Below are 26328 nucleotides of genomic sequence, written 5' to 3' on the forward strand. Positions count from 1 at the left end.
AGTGCCAGGCCTGCCCCACCCCCACGCAATTCAGGGCAGACTTGCCAGGGACCCCTCTGAATTCTTTTGAGGCTGCAGAACCACTAAGAAGGGAAAGTCACAGGGCAAGGGGCAGATGTGGTGCCAGTGTTCAATCACTGGTCTCGAGGTTTCTTCTTTCCAGCCGCAAGAGTTCTCCAAAAGTTCTTCAAAAGAACTCAGAAAGTTGTCAGACATCAGTCACTAAGAGAGTGCTGTTTAGGCAGCTTGTGAAGACAAGAACTTGTCACTGTAGGTGGTTTCTCGAGGCAAACACCAAAAAGGCCTGATGGTACAGCCCTAGGCCATGCTCGTCATAATTAACGAACAATGACAGGTAGCCAGGAGAGGAGCCTGGCGTGGCCTGACAGATGTGCTTCCAGCGTCCTCTAGCAGTCTTTGTTCCTGTTCTTCTTACGTGCTCGTGCTGTGGGAACCTTGAGTTGTGACTACTTCTCCGAGGCTGAGTCCCTCCGTACGGACCACTCCAGGCTCCATCCCCCTGATACTGACCACTCTGGGCTGAGTCCCCCCAGCACTGATGACTCGGGTTGAATCCCCCTGGTTCTCCAGGCTGAGTCCACAGTACTGACCACTATGGGCTAAGTCTTCTCCGTACTGACCATTCAGGCTGGCTTTGACCACTAAGCAGGTGAGCTGCTTGTCATAGCGCACATTCTAGAACCCTTGGGGCCAACTGCCTGCATCCCTTAAGACAAGTCACCCATACTTCTCTGTGAGAGGGAATAATCTCCTCCCTGCAGGGTGACTGAGGGGTCAGTTCACTCCAATCCTCTGTACATACTTTCTCCTTCAAACAAGGAGATGGAGACTCAGGCTCGGAAAGGTGCAGTCATTCACACAGCAAGTGAGCTGGGGCCGATATGGGAGCCATAGCTGTGTCGCTAGCCCTGCTTGGTTTCTGGGCACCATGCTTTGGCCACCATGTCCCAGTCTCCAGCCAGCACCTCCCTGGACACTGGGCCCCCACACCTGCTATCCCTAAGTCACCCTCTCAGTGGGCCCTCCCCACAGGTGCGTGGAGATGCTGATCAAGGAACAGATGAGGAAGTACAAAGTAAAGATGGAGGAGATCAGCCAGCTGGAGGCTGCCGAGAGCATCGCCTTCCGCAGGCTCTCCCTCCTGCGACAAAACACTGTGAGTACATATCGTGGGGGTAGAGCCTCGGTGGGGGGCGTGGTTGGAGTGTGGCCTGGGTGGGAGTGGCCCTGTAGGCAGGCCTTAGGGGGCGGGGCCGGGGTCTCACCTCCTTCACCACAGGAGCCTGACCAGGAGCCTGTGGCTGGCAGGTTAGGGGTGGATTCCCCGCCTCAGACAAATGACCACTGGCCTGTCTATTTCATGCCATCCGCCCCTCTCAGGGCAGTGGGGGAGATCTGTCACCTACTTGGTAGTTCTGCTCATCTTCCAACCCCGGCCCTTGCTGACTTGGGCCCCACCCATAGCAGACTGATCCCACAGAAGTAGCCCCAGAGTGTGAGGGGTAAGGGGACGGTTCCTGGGCTCCCCTGTCCTTGTCCCTGCGGTCAGATGTGGCTCAGTGCCTGTGACACGTCCTGTGACTTAGTCCTAGCACCATGTAGTCATCCTCTGTTCATCTCTCCCCCAGCCATGGCCTCTCAAACTGGGGTTTTCGTCTCCCTATGAGGGGGTCCTGGTATGTACTCGATTGGTTGGCCCACCCTGCATGTCTTTGGTGCAGTGCATGCTGGGGTTCCCTCGGCCCCTGGGATCCTCGTAGGATAGGCCCAGCACGTCCTAAACTTCCAAAAGTGCATGCTGGGGGAGACCCATTGCCTGCTATCCACTTCTGCTGAAGACACTAACCAGCTGTGCACCGGCCACTTGATCCCCACATGGCCCCTGGAGAAGCCTCACTAAGCCTGCCGTCCACGGCAGAACTAACCTCCCCCGGAGCTGTGCACACCACCCTCTCCCCACTCACAAGCACTGACCCCACCTGCCCAGAGAGGCCGGCCAGACCTGCCGCTTCTTGTTGCAGAACAAGAGCCCCACAGCCCGGGGAAGCAGCAGCGGCCCAGAAGAGCTGGGGGTGCTGCCAGAGGAGGAAACAGCTGGTGACGACGAGGACCGGGAGAAGGAGATACTCATTGAGCGGATCCAGTCCATCAAGGAGGAGAAGCAAGTGTCCTCTGTCCCCTTCCCACCCTCGTCTGCACCATCCAGCCCCCATCCACTGGTCCCTCCACTGTGCACAGGGGACCTGGACGTTAGGGAGGCTGACAGGCCAAGCTCAGTCCCTCGTCCAGGACCCATCTCGTGGAGTGCTGTTGTCCTAAAACACAGCTTGGGGCTCTGTTTAAACCCTATGCTTGACCACAGGGCACCATGGTGGCCCACAGGGAAAGGAAGGGCAACGGGTGATGTTCAGATTTTGTCTTAAAGGTGTCCTTAGCTAGGGTAACCGAGTAATTCGTTGTCTAGTTGAAATGTGAGTGTGAAAGGGAGTGCTATTAAAAAATTATGCCAGGAGAACAGGCATGAGCCAGGGCACCTGGCCACAGTAGTCTTACAGAGTAGGGTGCTCCAGGCAGAGGGAACAGTACATGCAAAGGTCCTGATGCAGGAGCTCCTCATTTGCTCAGTACTGGGCCAGATGCCTGGCTGCCCTCAGCACCCTGACACCTTCTTCCCATGAGCTTTCCATGGCCGGGGGTTATTTTGGGCCAGGGGTGCTTTGGAGGTGGGAGGTTCTGGGAGCGGGGCATCCCATCCAGTACCAGGACACCAGTACCAGGACATCCAGTACCAGGATCCTGTCATCCGGGCACTTTCCATGAGGTGGTCTTTCACCATTGGGACAGCCTTAGACATGTGACCCCCATCACCCCAGGGAGGACATCACCTACCGGCTGCCAGAACTGGACCCTCGGGGCTCCGACGAGGAGAACCTAGACTCAGAAACATCAGCCAGCACCGAGAGCCTGTTAGAAGAGCGAGCCGGGCGGGGGACCTTGGAAGGTCAGTATTAAGGTAGTGTCTGCTTTTTTCCTTCCCGTGACCATCCCTGGCAGGCCCCAGGGCGAGGGTCCATCTGCTGGCCCTGAAGCTACAGTAACCCTGCTGTCTGTCTCTCAAAAGGGCTCCCCGCACCTGCTCTCCCTAGTCCCAGCACGCCTGCCCCAAGCCCCCTCCCCGAGGTGGCTGCCCCTCCAAGACGAAGGCCGTCGTCCTTCGTGACGGTCAGAGTGAAGACCCCCCGGCGGACCCCCATCATGCCCACAGCTAACATCAAGCTCCCACCCGGCCTGCCCTCCTACCTCCCTGGCCGGGCACCAGGTGCCCATGAGGCCACCGCCTCAGTGAGGCGCCGGGAGCCACCTGCCCGCCGCCCAGACCAGGTACACTCTGTGTATATCACGCCGGGTGCTCACCTGCCTGCACAGGGCACTGAGGAGACCCTGGACGAGGACAACCCACTGCCTGGGGCCAAGCGGAGGTACTCAGACCCCCCAACCTACTGCCTGCCCCCCACCTCGGGCCAGGCTAACGGCTGAGGGTCTGCAGTGCCAGAATCTGCACCTCTAAGGATGGCCCTGTGCCAAAGCTCCAGAGCCAGCATTCAGCTCTCCGAGAAGGATCCAGAATGAAAAGCTCCAAGAGCGATGTGAGGTGGGCACCGGCTCCCCGTGCAGAGTCCAGGCAGCGAGAGGCCGGCTGGGGCTGACGCCCGACATTGCACAGAGGCACTGCCCAGAGCTCTGAATCCTGGCAGGCAGCCTGGCCTCTCCCACCTGCCCCTTTTGTACGGTTGTACGGTAACTGTTACTTTGTGCCTGGTTTACATAACTTTTAAACTGTAACAGCCTTAACAGAAGACCAAATTGTTTTTTATATGTGTATGTAAAACTTTTATATTAACACCCTTATAACCTGGACACAAGACTAAAGAGCAAAGCCCATACAAGCCACCCCACCTTGAAGGCTCAGGCCCGCGCTGACAGCTCAGGGGGCATCCATGGACCAGGACCCTGCAGCAGGGTTTGGACATTTGGGGCACCTGACTGCCCAGAGTCTGTCCAGCGCTCATCCTGTGACCCGGCCAGCGGCTGCCTGGCCCACGTGCATTCAAAGGAGCAGTAGAGTCTTCCATGGGGATCCAGGCTGTTGGCTGGAGCCAGGACATAAGGTGGGGGATGGCCTCTACCCAGGGCACCACGGACTTCACATCCAGGGAGACTCGAATGTGGCCATCACCCCACTGTCCACCGTTCCCTGACTGGAGGAAGCTGCCCTTGGCACTGCCCACACCGTATGGTAGAATTGGAGCCTTTGACTCAGGACCACTCACAGGCTGGGAGAGCAAGGCCTGTGTTTGCGTGTCCCTACAGGCCTATAGTGACAGCCTGGGGATCTCTGGAGTAGGGCTCCCCTCTCTCAGGCTCCGCTCATCACCAGACACCTGGACAGATGGCCCCCGTCTGGAAAGAGGTGCCCCACAAACCATGTGAAATTAAAAAAAAAGTGCCTGAAAAGTGTTTGCATGTGATTCCTGCTCAGACCTGCTTGGGGTTGGAGGTGCATAGGCCAGCAGGTCTCGGGGTTGTACACCCTGCAGTCTCGGGGTTGTGGCCTTGTCTCAGAGGACCTGCCATGATCCTCCAGCAAACTGCTGCTGTTAGTTAGAATGTCACACATAATCCTCACCTGAGCGAGGTGGGCCTGCCGGAGGTGCGTGCATATTGATCCAGAAACCAGGGGGAGCAGGGAGTTACTGGAGCGGCATTCAGTGAGAGAAGCCTGCTGTCCTAGGAGCTGCCCCATTGCCGTTTCACCACCCGGCCTCCCCCAGCTGGGCCATCTGCCCTGGGATGGAGGTGGAGGGCAATTTCTGGTGGGCCCCACAGAGCCAGGAGCAACCTTCCCACAGACAGGCTCCCAGGCTGCAAACATGGGCAGTTGTGGGACCTGGCTAGTAGATGGCGTCCCTGAGGGCGGGCAGCCAGTGGGAACTGGCTAGCAAGTGGGGGGCAGTGACGAATGGGAGTCCAGACTACACATGCGGGAGAGCTGGGGGGCTTTCCAAGGTCACACCACTGGGATGGGGTGTGGCTGGGTTTCAAAACCCACTCAGGGTGCCTCTAGAGCCTCCCTGTATCCACCCTGGGTTTGGTCTCATTCATTGTATCCTTTGAGGACACCAGGCCCACTAATGTGACTGGGACATAGGTGATCTGAGGTCTGGGAAGATAAAGGTGTTGCATGCCACAGTCATCCCTGTGAAGCCTCCATCTTCACCCTGTCCACTCCAGGAGGGGGCTCGCAGGATGGGTCTTGGCTCCCAGTGGGCTAGGACTGGGTTCTTCCCACGGGGATCTGAGCCTTAGGGGTGACCTGGCCCCACCTCTCACTCCCAGGGCTAACCTGTGTCCGCTTCAAGCAGACACGGTCCCACTGCCCATTTCCCAAGGGAGGAAACGCCCAGAAATGGCGGGAGTTGGAGTCAGAGTCAGAGCTGGGACCCAGAAGCTCTTAACCGCAGAAGTTTGGATGGTCCCCTAAGCTTCGGATTCTTAAGTCCCAGGCCAAGGGCTCTCTCCCTAACCCCCAGGAGAAATCGGGGAAGGCTGCCTGGATGCGGGAGAGCTCAGTGTGGGAAGAACCTAGACGGGTTAAGTGTAGTAGAGGAATTTTGAGCTAGGGGAAAGGAATGAGCAGAGGAAGCGGCATGTGGGCCTGACACCGAATGATGGTCCTCAACCCTTCCTGAGGGGTTAAGATGTTCGCGAGGAAAGCAGGCGATTTGGCCCTAAGTATGGATGGGATGGCCACTCCTTGAAACAAGACTACTTATGCTCCAAAGATGAGACAGAACGAGCGGGACACGCCAGCCCGGAAGGAAGTCAAGTAAAGGCACTTCCGCCCTCGCTTAAGATGTCGCCGGCGGAAGGGGCGGGGTACCGCCGGGTGGTGATGGCCGCGTCGAGGCTAGAGCTGAACCTGGTGCGGTTGCTGTGCCGCTGCGAGGCGATGGCAGCAGAGAAGCGGGACTCGGACGAGTGGCGTCTGGAGAAGGTGAGGGGAGCCCGGGCTGCTGCGTAGAGCCCGACTCCGGTAGGGTGGTCCTCGGGGTTAACAGCCACTAGGCCGGTCTCCCCCGCCCCACCAAACGCTCTGGCCACGCCCCTTCCGGTCGGCTCCGCCACGTCCACCAGCTACTTCCGCCCTCGTCCCTGGGCTCTTCTGGCCCCGCCTCCTTGACAACTGGCCCCTCCTATTTCCCGGCCCCTCCCCCTTTCCCAGCCCCGCCCTGTCCTAGCCCCGCCTTTTGTTGTCTCTGCCCCTCTTCGGGCCGGATGGGGGTTATTCGGGGGACCCGGCTAACACCCACTTTCTCTCCCCAGTACGTGGGAGCCCTCGAGAACATGCTGCAGGCCCTGAAACTCCAAGCGAGGTGAGTACAGGCGGCCATAGGGGTTTTAAATCCGGGGTGGGAGTGGAGGCCAGGGGGCCCTCTCCTGTTGGGAGACCCCTGGGCTCCATCCCTGCTGGGACAGCTTCTCTGAACTGGGGACAGCGGACAGGTTTCCTTTTTCCACGTCTCCCGTCATCCAGCAAACCGGCCTCCGAGGTGATCAATGAATATTCCCGCAAGGTAGACTTTCTGAAGGGGATGCTGCAGGCGGAGAAGCTGGTGAGCAGGGGCACCTCTGCTTCTTCGGCCCTTATCATGTTCTCCTGAGTCCCGCCCCTCTGGTGACTCCTCCTCCTTCTTCTGCAGACCTCCTCCTCTGAGAAGGCGCTAGCCAACCAGTTCCTGGCCCCTGGCCGTGTGCCAACCACAGCCAGGGAGCGGGTGCCCGCCACCAAGACTGTACACCTGCAGTCACGGGCTCGGTACACCAGTGAGATGCGGAGCGAGCTGCTAGGCACGGTAGGGCTCCCTCCCTGGTCCCTGGGAACCTTTCAGTCAGGGACAGGAGTTCAGTGCCTGGGGATGGCCAGAACAACAAATACTATCACGTACAAGGACCCTAGGGGACCCAACAGCCTCTGCCCTAGGCCATAAAACAAGGTTTCCCAAAAGAAGGGCATTGTAGCCAGGGCTTTGCTAGAGGAATGAGTTTGTTTGGTACAAGGCAAAAGTGGTACGCATCTTGTTAAGCCACAGAGTTGGCCCTGTGCAAGCTAGGAGAGTTTGGCTCCTAGCTTCCCACTTTACACAAATAGACAAGATTTTTTTCATCTGTAAAATAGGATGACAGGTGCCTTTCTGAGCACTTTACGTAAATCAGCGAAACCCTTCAAAGTATAAGCTGTTGTCATTACCAGTTTATAGATGAGAAAACTGAGGCTCAGAAGTCATAGGACGTGCCTAGGTCCCTGACTAAGGGCTCAGAAGTTCTGAGAGCAGAAAGGACAGGTTTGGGAGCATAACAGGGTAGGTGACTTCCTGCCTGTCGCTTTTTCCCACAGGACTCTGCTGGAGGTGAGTCACCCTGAGTAGAACAGGACTCAAGTCCTTAGCTGCTTGGGACAGGACATGTGTCCTTGCTGCCCGCCATCCCTCGTGCCTCATCTAGCTGCAACAGGATCCTCTGCATCCCAGAGAGAACATCCCTGGGGGCATCGCCAAGTCATGCCTAGAGGGGGTCTGGGAAGAGAGGAGGTGGCCCTCAGAGGAAACAGGAGGGAAGGAGGGACCTGGGGCCTAAGAAAACCCAGATGGGGGTGAGGAAAACATCCCAGACAAGAGGGCAGCAGACAAGATGGGCAAGGGCCTTATGGGTAGCAGACCCATAATGCTTAGGAAGCTGGAACACAGGAAACCAATCCTCTCCTTCCTGCTTGGCCTGTTCTGCTTCCAGAGCCAGCGCTGGACGTGAGAAAGAGAATGTGAGTATCTTCAGCCCTTGGGCAGAACTGCGGGGGCAGGGGGGCTAGACAAACCTTGAGCCACTGAGGCGCCACTACAAACATCTAAACCACCCATCAGTTGACACTTCTGAGAATGCTCTTCCCAGAAACCAAAGTAAAGAAGGGGAAACTGAGCCCCAAGTAGGACAGTGGCTGTAGCCATCACTTGTGGATTCCCTGGGAACATGTTGGTCTCTTCCCCTCCTCCACACGATCTCATGTCCACCCGTCCACCCACGTGTGGGGTCAGTGGGGTGGCAGGGCCCAGGCCAGGGGATGAGAAGCAGTCGGCAGCCGAGCTAGACCTCGTCCTGCAACAACACCAGAACCTCCAGGAGAAGCTGGCAGAAGAAATGCTAGATCTGGCCCGGAGCCTAAAGACCAACACACTGGCCGCCCAGAGTGTCATCAAGAAGGACAACCAGGTGTGAGGACTATGGGGATTCTGCAGCCTCTGCCCTGGGGCATCAGAGTTTTCCCAGCAGAGGGGTCCTGTGGCTGGGGCTTGGCTGGATAAATAGTAGGAGCTTGGTAGAAGGCAAGAAATGGCATTCCTAGCAGAGGAGACAGCACCAGCAAGCAAGGGCCAAGAGGTGCTGACTTGCCCCAGGGCAGTGGGGAGAGGCCACACTCGATCCCAGTCCTATTGATAACCCGCCCCACCTCACCCACAGACCCTGTCACATTCACTCAAGATGGCTGACCAGAACCTGGAGAAGCTGAAGACAGAATCAGAGCGGCTGGAGCAGCACGCACAGAAGTCAGTCAACTGGCTGCTCTGGGCCATGCTTATCATAGTCTGCTTCATTTTCATCAGCATGATCCTCTTCATCCGTATCATGCCCAAACTCAAATAAAGACTTGGCCCAGCCCACCCCATCTGTCCTCTGTCTGCCCTCCACCCTTGTCCAGATGTACCCTTTGGGGTGGACAACAAGATAGGAAGGCCCTTGGAGGTCCCCAAGAGCCAGAGAGTACTTGAGCAGGGGAGGAAGAAGATCAGGCTTTGGGCGGGAGTGGTGGCTCAGCAACCCCCTCCCCATTTCCCACTGGTACCTACCCCACACTGGACAAGGTGGGGCCCCTAGAGGCCCTAGGAGTCCCCAGTGTGGTAGAGTCAGAGCAAAACACAATACCTTCAGCCTGTGGAGTCGGGGTGAGACCTGGAGGGTGGAGAAGGAATGGGGCCATCCCTGGAAGTCAGCCTGGAGGAGGGACATTGGTGCTGGGCCTTCCTTGCAATTGAAGGTGATAATTCAAGGGCCGCGCTCAGCACAGCCTAAGTTCTCAGGATATTGCAGATGTGCTTCACACCATTACTCAGCAAACAGCACGGTTGGTGCAGGCCCTGCTCTGCCCAAGCCATAGTCTCATTTCAGATGATAACTGGGTGGGCACTGGAATTGGGACCCTGGAATGGATCGTGAGTGGGAGTCCAGGGGAATAGTGGGTCTTGGCCTCTGCCCATTCTCACTCCAGACTTTGGGGGCAAAGCCCCCAAAAGCATGGTGACCAAGGGAGCTCAGTGAGGGAGTGTAGACAGGTGCATGGGTGTATGTCTGTCCCAGACCCTTGGCAGCATGAGCAGGCACTGTGGGACACACATGAAGGTGCCCACACAGGAGTCCCATCAACACTGGTACAAAACCACCAAGCTTTTTAGAAGCTCTAATGGCAGCTTTTAAAAAGTAGATCACGAAAAAGAGGCTAATGCCTGAGACCCAGGAATAGTTCAATATTAGGAAGGCTGTCAATAGCCACATCAATGCAACAGGAAGCAAAACCATAGAGTAGGCGGTGTGAAATGGTCTTCTGTACCGTTGCTGAACCGTACAATGATCTGTTACAAAGGTCTCTTTAAGAAAGAGAGAGGTTTCTTCCTCTAATTTAACTGAAAAATCTCATGCCAAAAACAGCACTGAGTTTGATGGGCAGGCAAATACTGGAAGTTCTGCCATCAAAGTGAGGAGGTGGAGTGATGCCCACAGTCCACCCACATCCCCCAGTGATTTAACATTGTCTGGAGGTGTTAGTCAATACAATTGAGCAAGAAATGAGGTTGAGGGGCGGCCAGTTAGCTCAAATGGTTAGAGCTCGTGTTCTTAACAAGAAGGTTGCTGGTTCGATTCCAGCATGGGATGGTGGGCTGTGGCCCCCCAACTAGATTGAAAACGCAACTGGACTTGGAGCTGAGCTGCACCCTTCACAACTAGATTGAAAACAATGACTTGACTTGGAGCTGATGGGTCCTGGAAAAAACACAGTTACCCAATCTTTTATTTTTAATTATTTCTAAAAAAGAAAAAAAGTGAGATTGAAAAGTGAGAAAAGTGGCAAAATTATTTGCAGATGATATGATTGTCTATGAAAGACCCAAACTAAAAAGCTATTTTAATAATTCAGTAAACTAGTAAAGGACTTGATGAGTATTTAAGTTAGTTTCCTATAGTAGTTTCAAAACAACTGCAAAATATATTGGAAGATCCCGTCTATAAAGCAACAAAAAGATAACACTACTTGGCTAAACTAACTTCAATATAGGAAGAGCTGCAAAAAATCAACAAGAAAAAGATTTGCAAGAAATAGGAAAAGAAATACAAATAATTTGTAAATTTTTTCACTCACCAGATTAGGTGAGATTGAAAACTTTAGAAATACATTTGTGGAAAACCATAATAACATTAGGGTTGCAAAGGCTTTGGGAAAACCGTTTCTTTAAATGCTGGTCAGAGCATCAACACCTCACTGAAGAACAACTTGACAGTATCTTTGCAAATTGAAATGCACAGATCCCTTTGCCAAGCAATTCCACCTCTATGGGTTTATACCACAGATAATCCTCCCACAAATGGCCAAATAAATTTGCACGTGAATATTTTTGCAGTATTGTCTGTAGTGAGGAAAATGTATCTGTTTGTCATTGAATTAGGATCTTTCCATTAGGAGACACAATTAAGTGCTGCTTCTGGAGACAGGGATGGATGAAAATTTCACTTTTGCCCTATGCGTCTTTTCTATTGTTTGAATTTTCTAAGCATGCCTCTAGTGATTAGAGACGTATTTTAAAACATAATTGCCTTGTAAATTGATTAAGTGCAATTTCGCCACAACCACCGGTTTTTCAGACTAATAAACTGTGGGCCTGAGAGAGTGAGTCACCAGCCCCAAACACAGAGACCCTCGGGTCTCCGCTGGACTCGAATCTGCGCTTCAAGGGTGTGAGCGCACTTCCCCTGTCGCCAGGCCCCGCCCCTCCCGTCAGCCCCGCCCCCCGCTTTGCGGAGCAACTCGGCCAGTTGGGTCCAGTCTGCAGTTAATGCACAATCCGGATTCAGGCGGCCCTGAGAGTGGATCCAGGCACGGAGCCCCAGACAGACACTGGGACAGGTGACCCCCGACGGGAGTTGTCCAGCGGGGACGGGGGCCGGGGGGGCTTCTCAAGGGCGTTGTCCGTGGGCTGTATGCGCCTCATTTGGCGAGGATGCGGCAGCGCTGGGGTTAACGCGAGCCCGGCACGGGATACGCGGAGGCGTCATGGTCCATTTGCATAGCGCCCTTCCGGGTTACTATCGGGGTGCTCTGAGACCAATTGCGTGCGTCTATGCAAATACGATGGGGCTGGGAACGCGCTCTTGGCTGGAGAATTGGCCGCCACTGGGTTCGCCTCCAGGCGCGTTCTTCCCCTGTGTCCACAGGCTGCCCGTCGACCACACCCGCCACGCGCGGGCCGCGACGCCACCCGTAGGACCTGCCCGCCGGCCCAGGGACGCCCAAGCGGCCCCTTCCCCAGGCAGATGCCCACCCAGGAGCCCCCCAAGACTCGCGGCTCCCGGGGGGACCTGCATACCCGCCCGCCTGACCGGGGACCCCCGGTGAGTCTGAACGGGAGGAGGGTCCCCAGGCCGAGTCTAGGCAAAGGATTCATTCCCCCCAGTTTAAAGGATCCCGGCTTCTCCATACCCTCGTTAACTCCGAACCACGATTCCTGCGGCGTCTGCAGAGACTGATACCTCGAGGCCTCAAAACCAGCGTCTCCCGTCCTCTGTGCCAACCCCAGGCAGGAGCCTACAGGGCACGGCCCAAGAAGATTGTATTTGAGGATGAGCTGCCCTCCAGACCCGTCCTGGGCACCAAGAAGCCCGTTGGATCCATCCTTGGGAGGCATATGCCTAGGCCCCACTCATTGCCGGACTATGAGCTGTGAGTGTCTCTCATGTTGTTGCTGGTGCCTGGGAACAGGAAAGGGATACAGAGGCTGAGACTTTGACAAGTGAATAAGTGTTAGCCAATTAGTAAGAGAAAAGGGGGGTTTTGATCAGGGAGCCCAGAATGAGCAAAACAAAACACATTACACTGATTTGGGGAAAGGCAGGGGTTCTTTACACTCACGCTCTGCCCCACTTTCAACCCCTCGCAGAAAGTACCCAGCAGTGAGCAGTGAGAGAGAACGAAGCCGCTATGTCGCGGTGTTCCAGGACCAGCATGCAGAGTTCTTGGAGCTCCAGCAGGAGGTGGGCTCTGCACAGGCAAAGCTCCAGCAGCTGGAGGCTCTGCTGACCTCACTGCCTGCACCCCGAAGCCAGGTGAGCAGCCAGATGGAAACCCCTACCCCACAGCCCTTCCAAGTGGCGGGCTCTGGCCTCCAGCACACCTGTTGGATCCAGGTTTCCAGACCACTTCATCTTCCAGGCTGGGCTGGCACCACAGCACATGGGACAACATCAGCCCTTGAGGTCCTGGTGGGTCACTGTGCCTCTCTGAGCCTCAGTTTCCCAATCCTTCTTTGGGTCCAGCATCCCTGAGTCACCCTCCTCTTTCTCCCCTTGCAGAAAGAGGCTCAAGTCACAGCCCATGTCTGGAGGGAATTTGAGAAGAAGCAGATGGTGAGTCATGGCCTCCTGAGTCCCACAGCCTGGCCTTTGGACCCCCAACACTTCCATGAGTGCCCAGTTTCAAGGAAAGAAAACCAAGGCTCAGAGAGGAAAAACAAAGGGTGGAGCAGCTCAAGGGCTGTAGATAGATTGCCACAAGAACTTCCCCGGCTCTCGCCCTGCCCAGGACCCCAGCTTCCTGGACAAGCAGGCTCGCTGCCGCTACCTGAAGAGCAAACTAAGGCACCTCAAGGCGCAGATCCAGAAATTTGATGACCGAGGAGACAGTGAGGGCTCTGTATACTTCTGAGCGTCCTGGCAAACAAGCAGAGGGACACATCGGGATGGGAGTCCCAACTTACTCTTGTTTCTCTATCTACCTCTCAGCCTTAGCTCTTACTCTTCCCCCTGATAGCAAATGCCTCAGTTTTGGAGGCTTAGCTCTGATGACCCCTCCTCCAGGAAGCCTTCCCAGGACCTCCTTTGGGAACCCCAGCCCTGACACCATTGGGACCCCAGATCCAGCCCATCCCCTGGAAGCAGGTCCTGCTTTCCCATCCCAGTGGAATAAACATTTCTTAAATACATGCTATGTATAGCTACTTAGCATTCAGTTGTCACCAAAAAGTTGTTCCTTCATTTTCCAGAGGAAAAATATCAAGGTTCCAAGATACAGGCTTGTCCAGCGTCTCCAAGCATGGTATGAACCCTTATCTGTCCAGGGGCCACCCTCTCCTCCAAGAGTCCCAAGTGGCCCTTCCAGTGGGAAGCTGAGGGGCCAACATCCAGCATCACCTCTTTGGCCAGGCTTGGGATGGTGGCGCCCCAGGGGCCAGGAGTTTCCACAGGTCCAGTAATGGAGGCAGAGGACCCTAGCTAGAGTCTTGCTTGGGTAGGTTTCAGAATTCATTGGTGCAATGCTGGGGACCACCTGAAGGCGGCAGACTCAGCCTGGAATTATACAGGAGACCCTGATGCCAACCAGATAAATGGGTCCCTGTGAGTCTCCACTTCTGGGCACTACAGGCTGAATGGTGATTGACACCAGGCACTGTGTGAGCACAGTTCACACGTCAGGCCCTGGGTGGGGTTGGTTGGGACACCAGTAAGGCCAGGCTCCCTGTGGTAAGCTGACGGGAACCTATGGTAAGCTGATGGTAACCCAGCAGCTGTCCTCTTTGAGTCTTGGCCTTCCTGGAGAAGCCACAAGGGACTCCAGGAGGCAGACGTCAGGCAGGGAAGACAGTGCCAGCCACTGGGTCACAGAGAGGCCTCCGTCCGCAGATTGGTTCTCATGGAGTCCCATCCTCCGGGAAGACAGCCCTGGGCCAAGTGTGACAGAGCAATAACTGATGGCTGGGTGGCAATCTTAACCAGGGAGGCTCAAGATAACTTCTTGCAGGAAGGGCCATAAGGGTAAGTAAGGTTTTGTAGAAGTTCAGCAGTCAGGCCTGGACAGACGTCCAAGTCTCTGGCTTGGGAACTGAAAGCAAAACAGGTGCAGTGGTCTTACTCGGTCCTCAGATATCCTGTGAATCTGAAAAATGGGGCATTGCTGCCCAGTCTGACTAAAATGGACACACATTCACTTACCCACAGGATATCTCAGAAGCTGCTGACCCAGGGCAGGAACCAGTCCAGCTTCCGATGGGTTTCCAGTAGCCTCTCCATCCCACTCCCATTTTAGTCCCCTTCTGGGGGCAGGGCATACCCACAAGACCCTCATTCATTCTACAGGAAATGGCCTTACCACCTCCGTCTTCTAAGGCCTCTTCCCAGATGGACATGGGGGAGGCTGAGGTGCTAATGAGGAGCCTTTGGGAGCACTGGGACTGCCTTCAGGGTGAGACCCAAGTTCTTCCGTTTTCAAAGGGTCGTCTTTGATGGCGAGCTTGTCTCTCTGCCTGGCAAGACCTCAGTCAGGGCCAAGTGCCATCCACACCACTATCCAGGCCCTTTCTACCTACCCCCTAGAGCCACAGACCTGGCAGTAACTCCCATAGGTGCCTTTCCCACCCCAGAGCTGGTCTGCAAACTTGAAGTCAGGATGGCAAGGTCCCTGGTGACTTGTATCACCCCAGATCAATTAAGTCCCCATTTCAAAGTCTGTCCTTAGAGGTCCCCACCTTTCAAATGCCAATCTCTGAAACAAGATTTTTAGTTACATATGGACTCAAACTTGCTCAAGCACCAAAGGGGAAGTCTGGGCTCGTGGACCTGAAACAACCAGGGGTTTCAGGTATGGCTTGATCCAGGGGCTCCAAAGGCATCCTGGGAAATTGGTCCTCTTTTGGCTCTTCTTTGCTTTGATTATATCCTCCTAGTTCCAAATCTTGCCATCCAATCTCATTGGCCAGTTCTGGGCCACATGCTCTCCCTGAACCAATAACTGGCCAGGGGAATGGAGGGCTCTGTCTGGGCTGAAAACATGAGACAGAACTAGCCCCAGATGTTTGTCCTGAGGACACTGGGGCCCAGACACCATGATTAAGGGCTGACCAAAGAAAACAATGAGGAGCTTAAGGCATGTGTGAATTTATGAAGCTCACTTTCAGAAGCCAGAGGCAGAATTCGAACCTGAGCCATGTGTTGGGCTTAACTCCTACAGACACACTGGCCGACCTCAGGCCCCCTCTCACTGCCCCTAGCCTCAGTTTTCGCACAACACTGTCCAACAAAAACAGTAAGTAGGGCTCTTACTAGGCTGTGGGTGTTCCATGTGGCTGGGAGTGGGTCCCCATGGTAAGGTACCCTCCCCTCAAAAGATGACAGAAGCGGTGCAGGTAGGAAACACCTTTATTATTGGCCTTGATTCATTCATCATGTAGTGTCCAATGTGGATCACGTGTCCAGAGATGCATGGCACACTCGACCCCTGCCCAGCTGCAGCTGCCCCTCCAGTCCAGATGCCAGGCCTCTGTCCATCGTGCCAGGGAAGCCAACCCTACCGTCCCACGAGTTCATGCCTGGGGCGCTGAGGGACAGAACCGTCCAGGATTGGAACCTCAGTCCCTTGCCCACTCTTAGGGTTTCTGGGGAGGATGAAGCTGGAGCCTAGACGATTGATCAGTCATTTTTTTGGTTTCATGATCATTTAAAAAACAGAAAAGACAAACATTTCACAGTCTTTAAAAAATAGGAGTCTGAGGAGAAAGGCTGGGGTCCTCCGTGTGGCAGTCGCCCCTGAGGCCCAAGCAGCCGCATCCCATGAGGTCTGCAAACCCGACCACGGTGCCCAGGTCCTGTGCAATCACTGGCCCGAGCCGTAGGGCCAGTTGAAGGTACTTCCGGATAGCAACATGTCTCGGATCAGGGTCTCAATGGGCGTCTTGCCCACCAGGCGCATGAAGAACAGCTGGGAGATGAGGGAGGCAGGGACGGCACGCAGGGCAGGGAGCCGAAGCAGCAGGCGCCCGAAGCGCTGGGGCTGGGACGGGTACTGCGCCCGTACATACTCCGTGAGGGCCACCTGCGCCTTCTCCTGCAGGCTCTCCACGTGCGCTGGATCTGAGAGGCCACAGGCATCTGGGAAGACAAGAGCAGTCAGCTGGGGTGGGAGGTGGGAGAGGACGCAGGGTCCCAGAGGTGACTGGGGGCACCACTCTGGGCTGTGGATATGGAGGGAGGGGGACCCTCAGGCGGTGGGAGGTAGGGACCTGGGGCACAAACGGTGGTATCTAAGACGGTGTCAGTCCTCAAGAGATAGGGAGGTGGCTTCATCTGAGGACAATGACACAAAGGTGCAGACAGGGATATCTCAAGGGTGGATGGGGCCCCAACTGAGGCGTTGTCATGGAGAAAAGCTCTTATCAAGCTCAAAGGGAAGCGGGGGGCGAGGAGTGCACTTGGGGAGGAAGGCAAGACCCAGAGGGGCCTGGGGCGTGAGTGAATGTTGACAGCATCTAGATGGGGTCCCTTGAAGGTGGGGGGTAGAGGATTATTCTGGGGAAAGGAGCGCAAAGCCATTATTTATCAGATGAAAGCCACCTCCTAAAATGGCCTGATCTGGTTCTGCAACCCTGGCCCCAAGAGAACACCGAGTGGGGTCTGGAACCTTCCAGAGTAGAGCCAGCTCTGTCACCAGTCCCTAGAATTAGGGAGAGCGTTGACTGCTGGAGGCTACAGTTGGCAAGGAGGGTACTAGGACAGCCCCTCCCCTGGATGGGAAAGGCATCCAAGCCACACCCCTTCTCAATCCCGGGCAGCCCTGGCCACCTGGAGGTTGCCAAGGGGGCAGGTTGCGGGCCCTGGGTCAGAGGTCAGGGATCACAGGAATTAGGGAGTGGAGGATCCAGAACCAGGTGTCAGGGTACCCCTGCCTAGTAGCCCTTCGTAAGTGCTCAGTAAATAGGAAGAGCCCCCTGATCTGGGGGGCTAGCGACAGAGGGTTTGGAGAGCTAGAGACCAGGGAGTGGGGGGCAGAGGGGCCAGACCAGGTGTCAGGGACCTCCCCTCCCATTCTGCTGGTATGAAGAACGCTTTGATGAGGGTATGGGGAGTGGGGGACCGTCTCAGGGAGCCCAGAAAAAGAGAGAGAGGTTGTGGGAACCTGAGTCACCAATTCAGACCCAGCCTGGGGTCTGAGGAGCCACAGTCATAGCTCTTAGGGAGACCTGGGATCCAGGCTGGGGGCATCAGGATGTCACACGGCCTGCATCACCTCCTCCACTGCCTCCATCAGCGCTCACTGCATGTGCAGGGCCACAGGTCTGGCAGACTGGAGGTCACGGAGTGGAGGGCTATGGGGTCGCAACCTCCCCTCCCCCTCAGGAACCCCCTAGCCACTCCTTGGAGCGCATCTCACCGGGCGTGAAAAGCGCGATGGCCTTGAGGCAGCCGTACTCTGCGGAGTCGACCTGCAGGCGACCAAGCTTGTCCACCTGCTCCTGGAAGGCGCGCACCTGGTCCATGAAAGCCACCGCGCGCTCGGCGGCCATGGGCGCGGCGTGCAGACCAGCCGCAGCCAGCAGCGGCGCCGTGTGCAGGGGCAGCGCCGCCTGCGCTGCGTTCAGCACGAACAGCTCGCTCCAGCTCAGGCGCAGCAGCGCCACCTGATCGGCCACCGGCAGGTCGGGGAAGAAGGGTGCGTGACGCGCCCACTCCACGGTGCTGAACAGCAGCCGCGCCGCCAGCTCACACACGTTGTCGATGCCCAGCACTGCTCCCGCCGCGCCGCCGCCGGCGCCGAAACGCCCAGCGGCAGCGGGGTAGGGCTCAGCGCGCAGCAGCTGCGCAATCAGCTCCGACACCGGCTGCCCTGGGAAGAGGTCCCCGCCCGCCGCAGCTGCAGCCAACGCCGAGCCTTGGGGACTGCCTGAGGAGGCGGCCACAGCGCCGGGCAGCGAGTGCGGGATGCGGCCGCGCTGGACGGCTGGGAGGGGATTGGAGATGGGCAGGAGTGAGGGGAAGGGGGCAGGAGGGAGGGAGGGGAGAAGGGAGACAGGAGATGGGGGGACAGGAAATCCGAGAGGGGATGGGGGCCAGGCGATGGGGGATGGAGGGGCATGGGAGGGCAGAGAAGGGAGAAAAGGGAGGAGGTCAGCCAGGGAGACGGGGTAGCAGGAAGAGGGAGGGGGGGAGAATAAGGGAAAAGTGGGTATCCAGAGAGTCATAGGGTACAGGTAGGGAGAAATAAAGGGGGGAAGGCAAAGTCATCAGAGGGTCACTCAACACCTCCCCTCCAAGGCCCACCATACCCAGCCTTTCTCTGGATCCCCAGCTCTACCCCATGGGCACTCAGCTTGTTGGGAGGCCAGGGGCCAGAGGCCTGCAGGACCTGTGCCTCCAGCCTGAGCCCCTGTCCGGCCCCCACCCCCACTCTACTTCCTGTGGACAGTCCTTCTGGGTGGGAATGGGACCATTGGGTGAGGAAATGTCATACATGCCCGGCCCCCTCCCACTGGACTGTGTGAGTTCCATTCAGCAGGGAGGGAGGCTTGACCTGTCAGTCATGTCTCCATATGTCAACCATAAAAGTGCCAGAGCTGAGAATGGGGACAGGGGAGGGGTACCTTCCCAGGCCTTGGGGACCCCTGGCCAGCCTATCCCTAAAGCAAATGATCTCTCCAATGGAGATGGAATTATTTCTCTAGTTCCCAGCCCATCTCCCAGGAGCACCTGTCTGTCTGGATCCCTGCAGTGGCCCCTGGGCTGAGAATGGAGTCCTGGACAGTAGTAGGTGCTCAATAAGCATAAGTAGTCTTGACTGTGAGGAGGGAGAGGACTCCCTGCAGGCCTCAGCCAGTGTCCCCAGTGACCAGCTGGGTGGGAAGAGGGGCAAACTGGGCTGGATGCCAGGCAGAGACTAATGAATGAGCTTTAATGAGTTGGCAGGCCCTGTCTCGTCACCTTGTCTTGTCAACCTGCTGTGGAGCAGATGGGGACGGGGACATGGATGGGAGCCCGGGGCTCAGGTTGAGCCTGGCTCTCGGGGGTGGGTGAACCTCCTCCTCCCCCCTTTGCGCACTTGGTTCTAAACCACCCCACCCCCCCACTCCTCCAAGCCCTGGCCATGTTCCCACCTCAGGGCCTTTGTACTTGCTGTTCCCACTTCATGAGCTCCCCTTCCGCAGCTCTTCCTCCTCATTCAATCCACACTATGTGGCTTCAAACCCAAACCACCACTCTGCTGCTCTAAGACCTTGGCAACTGGTCTTACCTCTCTACTGCCTGTGCTCAGTTTCCCCATCTGTTAGATTTAGGTGATGATGATGATGACACAATCACTGAATTACGTAAGAATCTATCTTATTTGCTTAGAACAGCACTTGGCACATAATGAGGGCTAAATGGATAACAATTCAAGCCAAGAAACATTTATTGAGCAACTTCTGTATGCCAGGACCTGGTCTAGGCACTGAGGATATGTCAGAAAACAAGACGGTAGTCCCTGCCCTCGGGGAGCAGACATTCTGGTGGGGGAGCAAGTAAATTACAGAGCCAGGTAGATAGTATGAAATGAAAGAGAATGCCAAAGGCTAATCGGGAGAGGTTTTTTTTCTGAGGAGGTGCTGTTCGAGCAAACCTTAAAGGAAGTGAGATAGGAAGCCATGCAGCTGTCTGGGGGAAGAGCACTCCAGGTAGAGCAAACAGCCTGTGCAAAGGCCCTGAGGTAGGGCTGTCCTTGGGGCATGAGCTATGATTATGATGATATCTACGCTTGAGACTAGAGATCAGAAGCCCTGATTTGAAATACATCAGGATTTTAGGTCAAATGGACAAGTGGAGGCAAAGTCCATGAGAGGGGAGGAGACAAGAGAGTCACCTCAAACTTAAAAAGACCAACCAGAGTGATTAGATGATTTTAAGAGACACTCTGAGCAGCCATTCCCAGCTTTTTCTGGAAGCCCAGCAGAGAAGAAACCAACTTTAGACCAGGGGAGACTCAGGGTAGATGTAGTGAAGAACTGCTGGCCTAGCCTGTGAGAGTCCAGGCAGACATGATGCCCAGCATGGGGGCCAGACCTGTTCTCGAGCCCCCAGGCTCTGGGTGGAAGTCTCTGGGTTCCACTTCATTTCTAAGGGTGGATATCTAAGCCCAGCTGCCAGCACATGTCCACCCAAGTCCCTGGGGCAGGGACAAGAGGCTGGGCCTCCCTCTAGCTCCCAGGGCCCAGGGTCAGGCGGAAGGACAGGCTGCCCTTTGACTTAATCGGGTGAGTTCCTGCCTTGGGCAAACACAAAGCAGGGGTGGAGGGCAGGGGGAGGGAGAGCAAGGCAAATAAAAAAATACATCCTTGTTCAGAAAGCCATGGCCAGGAGGCAGAGGGCATCATTGAGCCAGAGCACCTGCCTCGGAGACTGGGGTCTGGACAATAGTCCTCACGGGGGCCCACGTCAGGGCGTCCCTTGTACTATAGCTCCAGCTCCAGCACAGCCACCAGGCGGCCACAAATAATCGGATTCCTCCAGCCAGGACCAGACTGAGGCCCGCAGGAGCTCGGATCAGTGGTAACAAGGTTAGCAGGAGCCTGACCCCAAGAGAGGGAGTGAAAGACGGGTTGTTTGTCTATGCCCTGCCTGCCCCACCCCAACACTCACCCTCCTTCCTCATGCCCACCCGGAAGCACTTCTTGAGGCGGCAGTATTGGCACTGGTTCCGGTGATGCTGGTCAATCTGGCAGTCACGGTTGGACCTGAGGGCACACAGAGGTCACCGTGGGGGTCACCATGACACCCACGTCCTGCTCCTTGAGCCATCCTGTGAGCCTCCTCTCAAGATTGCACCTGGGAAATACCAGTGTCCCCCCACCCAGGGCTGGGCCCCAAAGGGGTGCACTGACTAGGCCTACAGATCTGCAAAGAGGAAAGATGAGAGTAACGCGAATTGGAGTCTGTGGCAAAGCGTATTAGCATATTGAAACTGGGTTTTGAAGGATGAACAGTTCCCCAGGTGAATGGAAAGGCAACTGCAGGCAGAGTACAAGGAGACCAAAAGGTTGGAAGTGTGACTATATGGAGGCCTAAGCAGTCTCATTTGACATGGTCATTGTCAGGCTGAGGGGCGAGGTCTTTGTCCCAAGGGCAATGTGAGAGCACAGAAGGTACAGTCAAGGAGCGGGTGTTGTGAACTAAGAGAGTAGAAGCCAGGCCAGACGAGGGCCAGTCCTCTACGGGGTCACAGCACTGTGGGGCCCCATCTTAACTGCCGTGTACAAGGCCACCGGCAATGAATGAATGAATAAATGAACGAACGAATGAATGAATCAACTCCTGTCCCCACTTTAAGACCCCATACCTACATCCCTTCCTCTGGGAAGACTTTCCAACTCCTAAGTGAACCCAAGAAGCTTCTTCCTGGAGGCCCCCAGAGAAGGGTTGGGATGAGACAGGTGACCCCACCCTGCAAGGCCGTGAGGTCCCTGTCCAGAGTCAACCCCAAGCAGGAGGATTCAGATGCTTGTTCTTCAAATGTCCCTAGCACATTTCCCCTTGGCCCCTGCCCTTCCATATTTCTCTCCACCCTGGGTTCAGGGCTCTTCCAGGCCCAGACCTAGGGCAGAAACCCCTGGGGTTCCAGCTGGGGACCAAGATGGTCACCCAGAGACAGTAACAGAGTGAAACACTCGATAAAGTTAAAAATCAAATACATCTCAGCTGGGCATGCAGCCCTGACCCCGGGATGGCAACTTCTCCACCAAGCCTCGGTATGCTCATCTGGAAAAGGGAAGCCAGATACCAGCTCCATATGGGATGTGTTGGGTCTGAGGGGCTCTGGGGAGGGCATCGGACCCAGGCCCCAGCCAGGGGTGCCAATGGCAGCTTTAGGAGAGCTGAGCCTCTGGCGGGGGTGGGGGTGGGGGGGGCTCTGAGTGCCTAGATCCTACAGTGGCAGCCTCTGAGCCCAAGCCTCTGGTCCTTGCCCGGCCCCAGCCCCCAGGAGGAGGCCCTTCTAGGGCAAAGGGAGCTCAGGCAGAACCAGAACAAAGCCCAGCAGGCAAGCAGTGGGAGGGTCCTGGGCAGCCGGCTGGAAACAGCCAAGCCTGGGGTGGGAGGGTAGGCAGGGGCCCAGCTCAGGGCCCCATGACCTCAGGGGAGGCCCTAAGCTTCTGCCTCAACTTCCCCAGCTATGGAGTCACGACAGCTCTCCTGGCCCTCCACAGGGGGAAACAAAGTTCTACCTATTATCCCACCTAAAGAGTACATGCTTGGCCCAACCCCAGGACCCAACTCAGCCTCCTCCTTGGGCTTCTGGCTTCCAGTTCAATTTGATCAGAGCCCTCCCTTGCTCACACATCCTCCATGACTCCCTGTGGCCCTCAGTCCAGCATTTCAGGCATACTCAGCTCTAACTCCTCCCATGCCTGGGGTAATCTCCTCTTACAACACTGCTCTCCCAACTTGCCACTGGGCATCTGGCTGGGCCAAACCCCTCATGATCTAAGGCCCACCTCCCATGGTCCTCCAGGCAGCCCTCCCTGACCAGCAGGCAGAGCCTCTCGCTCCTTCCTGAGATCCCAGCCCAATCCCTTCCTCTGGCTGAGCCCAGACCCCAACAGGCTGGGGGAATCTGCATCTCACTGTGTCTCCTCCAGACTGGGAGGACTGGGCTTGGAGCTTGGGTCTCTCCGGGAGGCTGGCATCATACCACCCAGCCTGGGCCCTGAAGGAACTTTGCTGAATCAATCTGAGGCTCAGAGAGGGGCAGTGACTTCATCTGGTGACACAGCACAGAACTTCTGAAGAAACTGCTAGCCCCTAACAATGCCCTCTTCCCACGTTGGTGCTCCCTGCCCCCGCTATCAGGGAGCCTCTGGGACCCCAAAACCTCCTGAGCGTCTCCCTTACCCTCCCTAAAGACCCAGCCAGAGAGCAGGCAGTTATTCCAGCAGCAAGAATGAGGCCAAAGTCTGGTGGCCCAGTTAGCACTGGAGGAGGCAGGAAGCCAGCTTACACACACACACACACACACACACACACACACACCCCAGACAGGCCCTGACCCCGGACCTGGGGCCAAACTCTAGGTGCCCAGGGCCCAGCCCAGTGGCCTCACCAATAAGCCCTCCCTGGGGTGGACCCTGATCCTGACTTAGCCGCCTCCCTTTTCCCCACCCGGAAGTCTCCTTTGCTAAGCCCCAACTAGGGGAGGGTCTCTCTCTGGGTAACCCAGGACAGACACCAGGCCCCCTCTGGGCCACAGTTTTGCACATATAGAAAATGGGGCTCCCCATACTTGCTCTGCAGAACCCAGGCATGTTCGTGGGGGACGAGCATGCGTACGGGCTTGCCCACTGAGCAAAAGGATGCTCACCCTCGAGTGGTGGGAAGGGTGCCCTGGGCTGGACACCTAACCCCAGCTCCAACCAGAGAAGCTAGCAAGGCCCCTCCCTGTCAGTGGGGACTCCAACCTAGCACAGCGCAGGCCTTCTTGGAAACGTTCACCCCACCCTGTCTCCTAGCCACCGAAGTTTCAGGGATTTTCCAGGAGCCCCAGGTCTGCTCCCACTCCTGGCTGCGGGGGTGGAGCAACAGAGGTGCGGTCAAATCCAGCCGCCCTCCCCGTCCTCCTCGCCCTCCAGCGGCAGTTTCCGGTGACCCAAGACCCAGGGTGAGCCTAGGGGGGTTCCCATCTGATGGGCAGCTCAGCTGCCCCCCACAGCAGGGCCCCCCATGCCAAGGAGGCCGCCCTGTGCCACCTCTGTCTTGCTCCCGCCTCCGCCTCTGTGGCCAGAGCGACTTTGGAAGTGATGTTTGACCCCAAGGGCGCGCCGTATTGATCCGCGCGGCCGCAGACAATGGCCCCTGGACGCTGCAAGCTGCACAGCCCATGTTTCACGTTCGATTCCCGCGGGGTCCCCGTGCAACGACGTTCCCAAAAGAAGGGGTGTCCTGGGGTTAGGGTCCCACCCCTAGCAGCACCCCAACCTCTGCCGGTACAGGAGATGTCCCCTCTCGGGAGAAAATAGAGAGAGGAAAGAGGAGCAAGGAACTGGGGCGGAAGGCGCAAGGGACCACCACCTGATGGGGGTACCTGCATCCATACAGTGCCGACTACATACACAATTTCAGGAATAAAATGGAGAGGAAAAGGGGCTGTACCCCTATCTCAGAGGGGGAGTGGAGGCCCAAGGAAGGTCAGCGCCAGGCCCAAGGTGACCGAGCAGGTCAGGGCCCGGGCCAGGTCGGGTCCAGGCGGCGGGGCGCGGATAGGGGTGCTCACCGACAGGTGTAGCTGAGGTTGCGGCGGATGCTCCGCTTGAAGAAGCTCTTGCAACCCTCGCAGGTGAAGACGCCGTAATGCTTGCCGCTCGACTTGTCCCCGCACACCACGCAGTCCACCTGCAGCCCGGGCCGCTCCTCGTCGCCCGGCTCCGCGTCGCTGGCAGCGCCGGGGGGTGAGGCCGAGTCGTCCTCAGCCGCGCGCGGGTAGCCTCCCGCCTTGTCCACACCGTTCGTGTCGCCGCCGCCGCCGGGGCCGCCCCAGCCGCCGGTCACCATGGCCATAGCCCCAGGGCAGCGGGGCCGGGGCGCCCCCTCCGCGCTCCTCCCTCCGGGCACCCCTGTCGGCCCGGGGGACTCTACCCGGTGCGCATCCGGCCCCGGCGCGCGGGGGGCTCCGGCTGCACCCCCCAAAAAAGTTTTGCAGCAACTTCCTGCGGCCGGTCCGCGCGCCCGGACGGAACTGGTCGGGCCGGTTCCAGGCCAACTTTCCCACGCGTGCGCGGGGCCGGGCCCCGGGCCGGGGGGGCACGCTAGAGGCGCGAGCCGGGGGCCCGGAGGACTCGCGCCCCGCCACCCTGGGGCACCGGCGGGGGCGCGCGGGCCATGGCCCGGCCCGGGCTGAGCGGGGGGCGCCCTCTGGCCTGGCCGCCGCTCGGCCCGGGGCTGCGGCCAACTTAGCGGGCCGCCATCCGGGTGCCGGAGGCCTGAGGGAAAGTTTGGCCGCAAGTTGCGCGGCCGCCCGCGGCGAGGGGGAGGGGCGGCGGGCGCGCGCCCGGGCCGGTCGCCGCGCCCCCTGGGTCCCCGGCTCCCCCAGGCGGCTGCTCTGGGCCTGCAGCGCCGCGAGCCGGCGCTTCCCGAGCTGCTGCCCCCGCTGCGGCCGAGCCTGCCAGGCCTGGGCCTGCACCTGGGCCCAAGCCTCGCTCTCGCTGCCGCCGCCGACCCCGCGCGCCGGCCTCGCGTTGCGGCCGGTTTGACACACAACGTTCCATTCGCGGGGCGGGCGGGGGGCGGGAGCGGGGGCAGGGGCGCGCGCCGCGGGCTGGGGGCGGGCGCTCGTTGCCCCGGCGACGGCCGCCCTTATAAGGGCATGGGTGGCCGTGCGCGGCGCCGGGTGCCCAGGCCGGCGGGAGGGGCGAGGGCGGAGCGCGGGGCCGCTGGGTCTGACCCTCCCCCTCCCCCCGACTTCCCCCACCATCCCATCCTCGGTTCTCGGCTGGGCTCCAGCCTTAACCCCTGCCGGGCCGCGGCGGGAACCTGGGCAACCGCTGCCCTCTGCCCTTCCGCAGCCTCGCCAAGATACCTCCTCTCCAAGGCCCTCCCCTCCACCTCCGGCCTTGGACGTTGGGTCGCTCTACCGCCCTCGAGGCGCCCCTCGGACGCCCCCCCTGCCGGACAGAAGCGATAATGGGGGTCCAGTTGCACCCGAGGGGCATGGCCGCACGCAATACACGCGCGCGGCCGCGCAGACTCGCGTCCACACACCCAGGGGCATTGCCTTGCACAGTTGCAAGATGGATTGTTTGCTTCCCCTTCCAGAAAGTCGCTGCGTCCGACCCCCACCCACCCTGTCTCTGCTTGGGCGAACACCTGGTGCTCGGAATCTCCAGGGGGAAGGGACGTGGTGGTCTGCGACTGGCGGGGGCGTGAGGTCAGGGGGCCCCTCGCCAGAATTTCAGGCCTCTGGGGGCAGGGCGTCCACCCGCCTGCGAAGTTGGAGGCGACAGGAATGCCCACCACCCCTGTCGGGGCCTGCCCCTTCCCCTTTAATTTCCTTTTCTTTCTGTGCTTTATAGAAAGGGCTTGGCCAGGAGGCCGGCTGGACTGCAGATGTCTATTCCAGGCTCCCGGAGCTCTCCTCCCAGCTGCCGCTCGCCT

General features: G+C 57.8%; 4 protein-coding genes across 13 annotated transcripts in view; 3 read left to right on the forward strand and 1 right to left on the reverse strand.

The window, feature by feature from the left end:
- The window catches only part of MYO9B (myosin IXB), a 78825-nt gene extending 74902 nt beyond the window's left edge, over positions 1–3923 (forward strand). For 5 of the 8 annotated variants that reach the window (XM_033133758.1, XM_033133760.1, XM_033133756.1 and 2 more), the window contains 5 exons: positions 1054–1177; positions 1650–1697; positions 2043–2182; positions 2895–3022; positions 3143–3923. In XM_033133758.1, the coding sequence (XP_032989649.1) occupies positions 1054–1177; positions 1650–1697; positions 2043–2182; positions 2895–3022; positions 3143–3558 (856 nt within the window). In that variant the 3' untranslated portion in view covers positions 3559–3923. Of the gene's footprint in view, positions 1–1053; positions 1178–1649; positions 1698–2042; positions 2183–2894; positions 3035–3142 lie in introns of all 8 variants that reach the window. The other 3 variants (XM_033133763.1, XM_033133762.1, XM_033133759.1) reach the window with 3 other exon arrangements.
- A 1997-nt stretch (positions 3924–5920) lies between these two features.
- USE1 (unconventional SNARE in the ER 1) lies at positions 5921–8792 on the forward strand. The gene is made up of 8 exons (XM_033133466.1): positions 5921–6076; positions 6406–6455; positions 6617–6695; positions 6783–6935; positions 7478–7490; positions 7870–7897; positions 8169–8343; positions 8593–8792. The coding sequence occupies exons 1-8, from the start codon at positions 5936–5938 to the stop codon at positions 8773–8775; spliced, it is 822 nt and encodes a 273-aa protein (XP_032989357.1). The 5' UTR covers positions 5921–5935; the 3' UTR covers positions 8776–8792.
- A 2368-nt stretch (positions 8793–11160) lies between these two features.
- On the forward strand, positions 11161–13378 carry OCEL1 (occludin/ELL domain containing 1). 2 transcript variants are annotated; one of them, XM_033133503.1, is made up of 6 exons: positions 11161–11305; positions 11614–11790; positions 11919–12118; positions 12336–12501; positions 12748–12801; positions 12977–13378. In XM_033133503.1, exons 2-6 carry the CDS (start codon positions 11713–11715, stop codon positions 13097–13099), a joined length of 621 nt encoding a protein of 206 aa, XP_032989394.1. In that variant the 5' UTR covers positions 11161–11305; positions 11614–11712; the 3' UTR covers positions 13100–13378. The 2 variants fall into 2 exon arrangements, with proteins under 2 accessions (XP_032989394.1, XP_032989395.1); XM_033133504.1 differs by having other exon boundaries at positions 11976–12118.
- A 2188-nt stretch (positions 13379–15566) lies between these two features.
- NR2F6 (nuclear receptor subfamily 2 group F member 6) lies at positions 15567–24934 on the reverse strand. Of its 2 annotated transcripts, none has more exons than XM_033134480.1 (4): positions 24452–24934; positions 20830–20924; positions 17594–18160; positions 15567–16314 (listed from the first exon to the last, which is right to left on the reverse strand). In XM_033134480.1, exons 1-4 carry the CDS (start codon positions 24733–24735, stop codon positions 16040–16042), a joined length of 1221 nt encoding a protein of 406 aa, XP_032990371.1. In that variant the 5' UTR covers positions 24736–24934; the 3' UTR covers positions 15567–16039. The 2 variants fall into 2 exon arrangements, with proteins under 2 accessions (XP_032990371.1, XP_032990372.1); XM_033134481.1 differs by lacking the exon at positions 24452–24934 and adding an exon at positions 23862–24283 and having other exon boundaries at positions 15568–16314.
- Positions 24935–26328: the final 1394 nt, after the last annotated feature.

The sequence above is a fragment of the Rhinolophus ferrumequinum genome, chromosome 18, assembly GCF_004115265.2.
Source record: "Rhinolophus ferrumequinum isolate MPI-CBG mRhiFer1 chromosome 18, mRhiFer1_v1.p, whole genome shotgun sequence".
Classification (NCBI taxonomy): Eukaryota; Metazoa; Chordata; class Mammalia; order Chiroptera; family Rhinolophidae; genus Rhinolophus; species Rhinolophus ferrumequinum.

What these genes read in the sequence shown, in the direction of transcription:
- USE1 (XM_033133466.1), top strand. Translation starts at nt 5,936, where the DNA reads ATGTCGCCGGCGGAAGGGGCGGGGTACCGCCGGGTGGTGATGGCCGCG. An exon ending in GCCCTGAAACTCCAAGCGAG is followed by an intron (nt 6,456 to 6,616) that starts GTGAGTACAGGC and finishes CCCGTCATCCAG; the next exon opens with CAAACCGGCCTCCGAGGTGA. An exon ending in CTGGACGTGAGAAAGAGAAT is followed by an intron (nt 7,898 to 8,168) that starts GTGAGTATCTTC and finishes GTGTGGGGTCAG; the next exon opens with TGGGGTGGCAGGGCCCAGGC.
- OCEL1 (XM_033133503.1), top strand. Translation starts at nt 11,713, where the DNA reads ATGCCCACCCAGGAGCCCCCCAAGACTCGCGGCTCCCGGGGGGACCTG. An exon ending in TCATTGCCGGACTATGAGCT is followed by an intron (nt 12,119 to 12,335) that starts GTGAGTGTCTCT and finishes AACCCCTCGCAG; the next exon opens with AAAGTACCCAGCAGTGAGCA. An exon ending in AATTTGAGAAGAAGCAGATG is followed by an intron (nt 12,802 to 12,976) that starts GTGAGTCATGGC and finishes CGCCCTGCCCAG; the next exon opens with GACCCCAGCTTCCTGGACAA.
- NR2F6 (XM_033134481.1), bottom strand. Translation starts at nt 24,268, where the DNA reads ATGCAGGTACCCCCATCAGGTGGTGGTCCCTTGCGCCTTCCGCCCCAG. An exon ending in GGTGGGCATGAGGAAGGAGG is followed by an intron (nt 18,161 to 20,829) that starts GTGAGTGTTGGG and finishes ATCCCCTCCCAG; the next exon opens with CCGTCCAGCGCGGCCGCATC. An exon ending in CATCGCGCTTTTCACGCCCG is followed by an intron (nt 16,315 to 17,593) that starts GTGAGATGCGCT and finishes TTGTCTTCCCAG; the next exon opens with ATGCCTGTGGCCTCTCAGAT.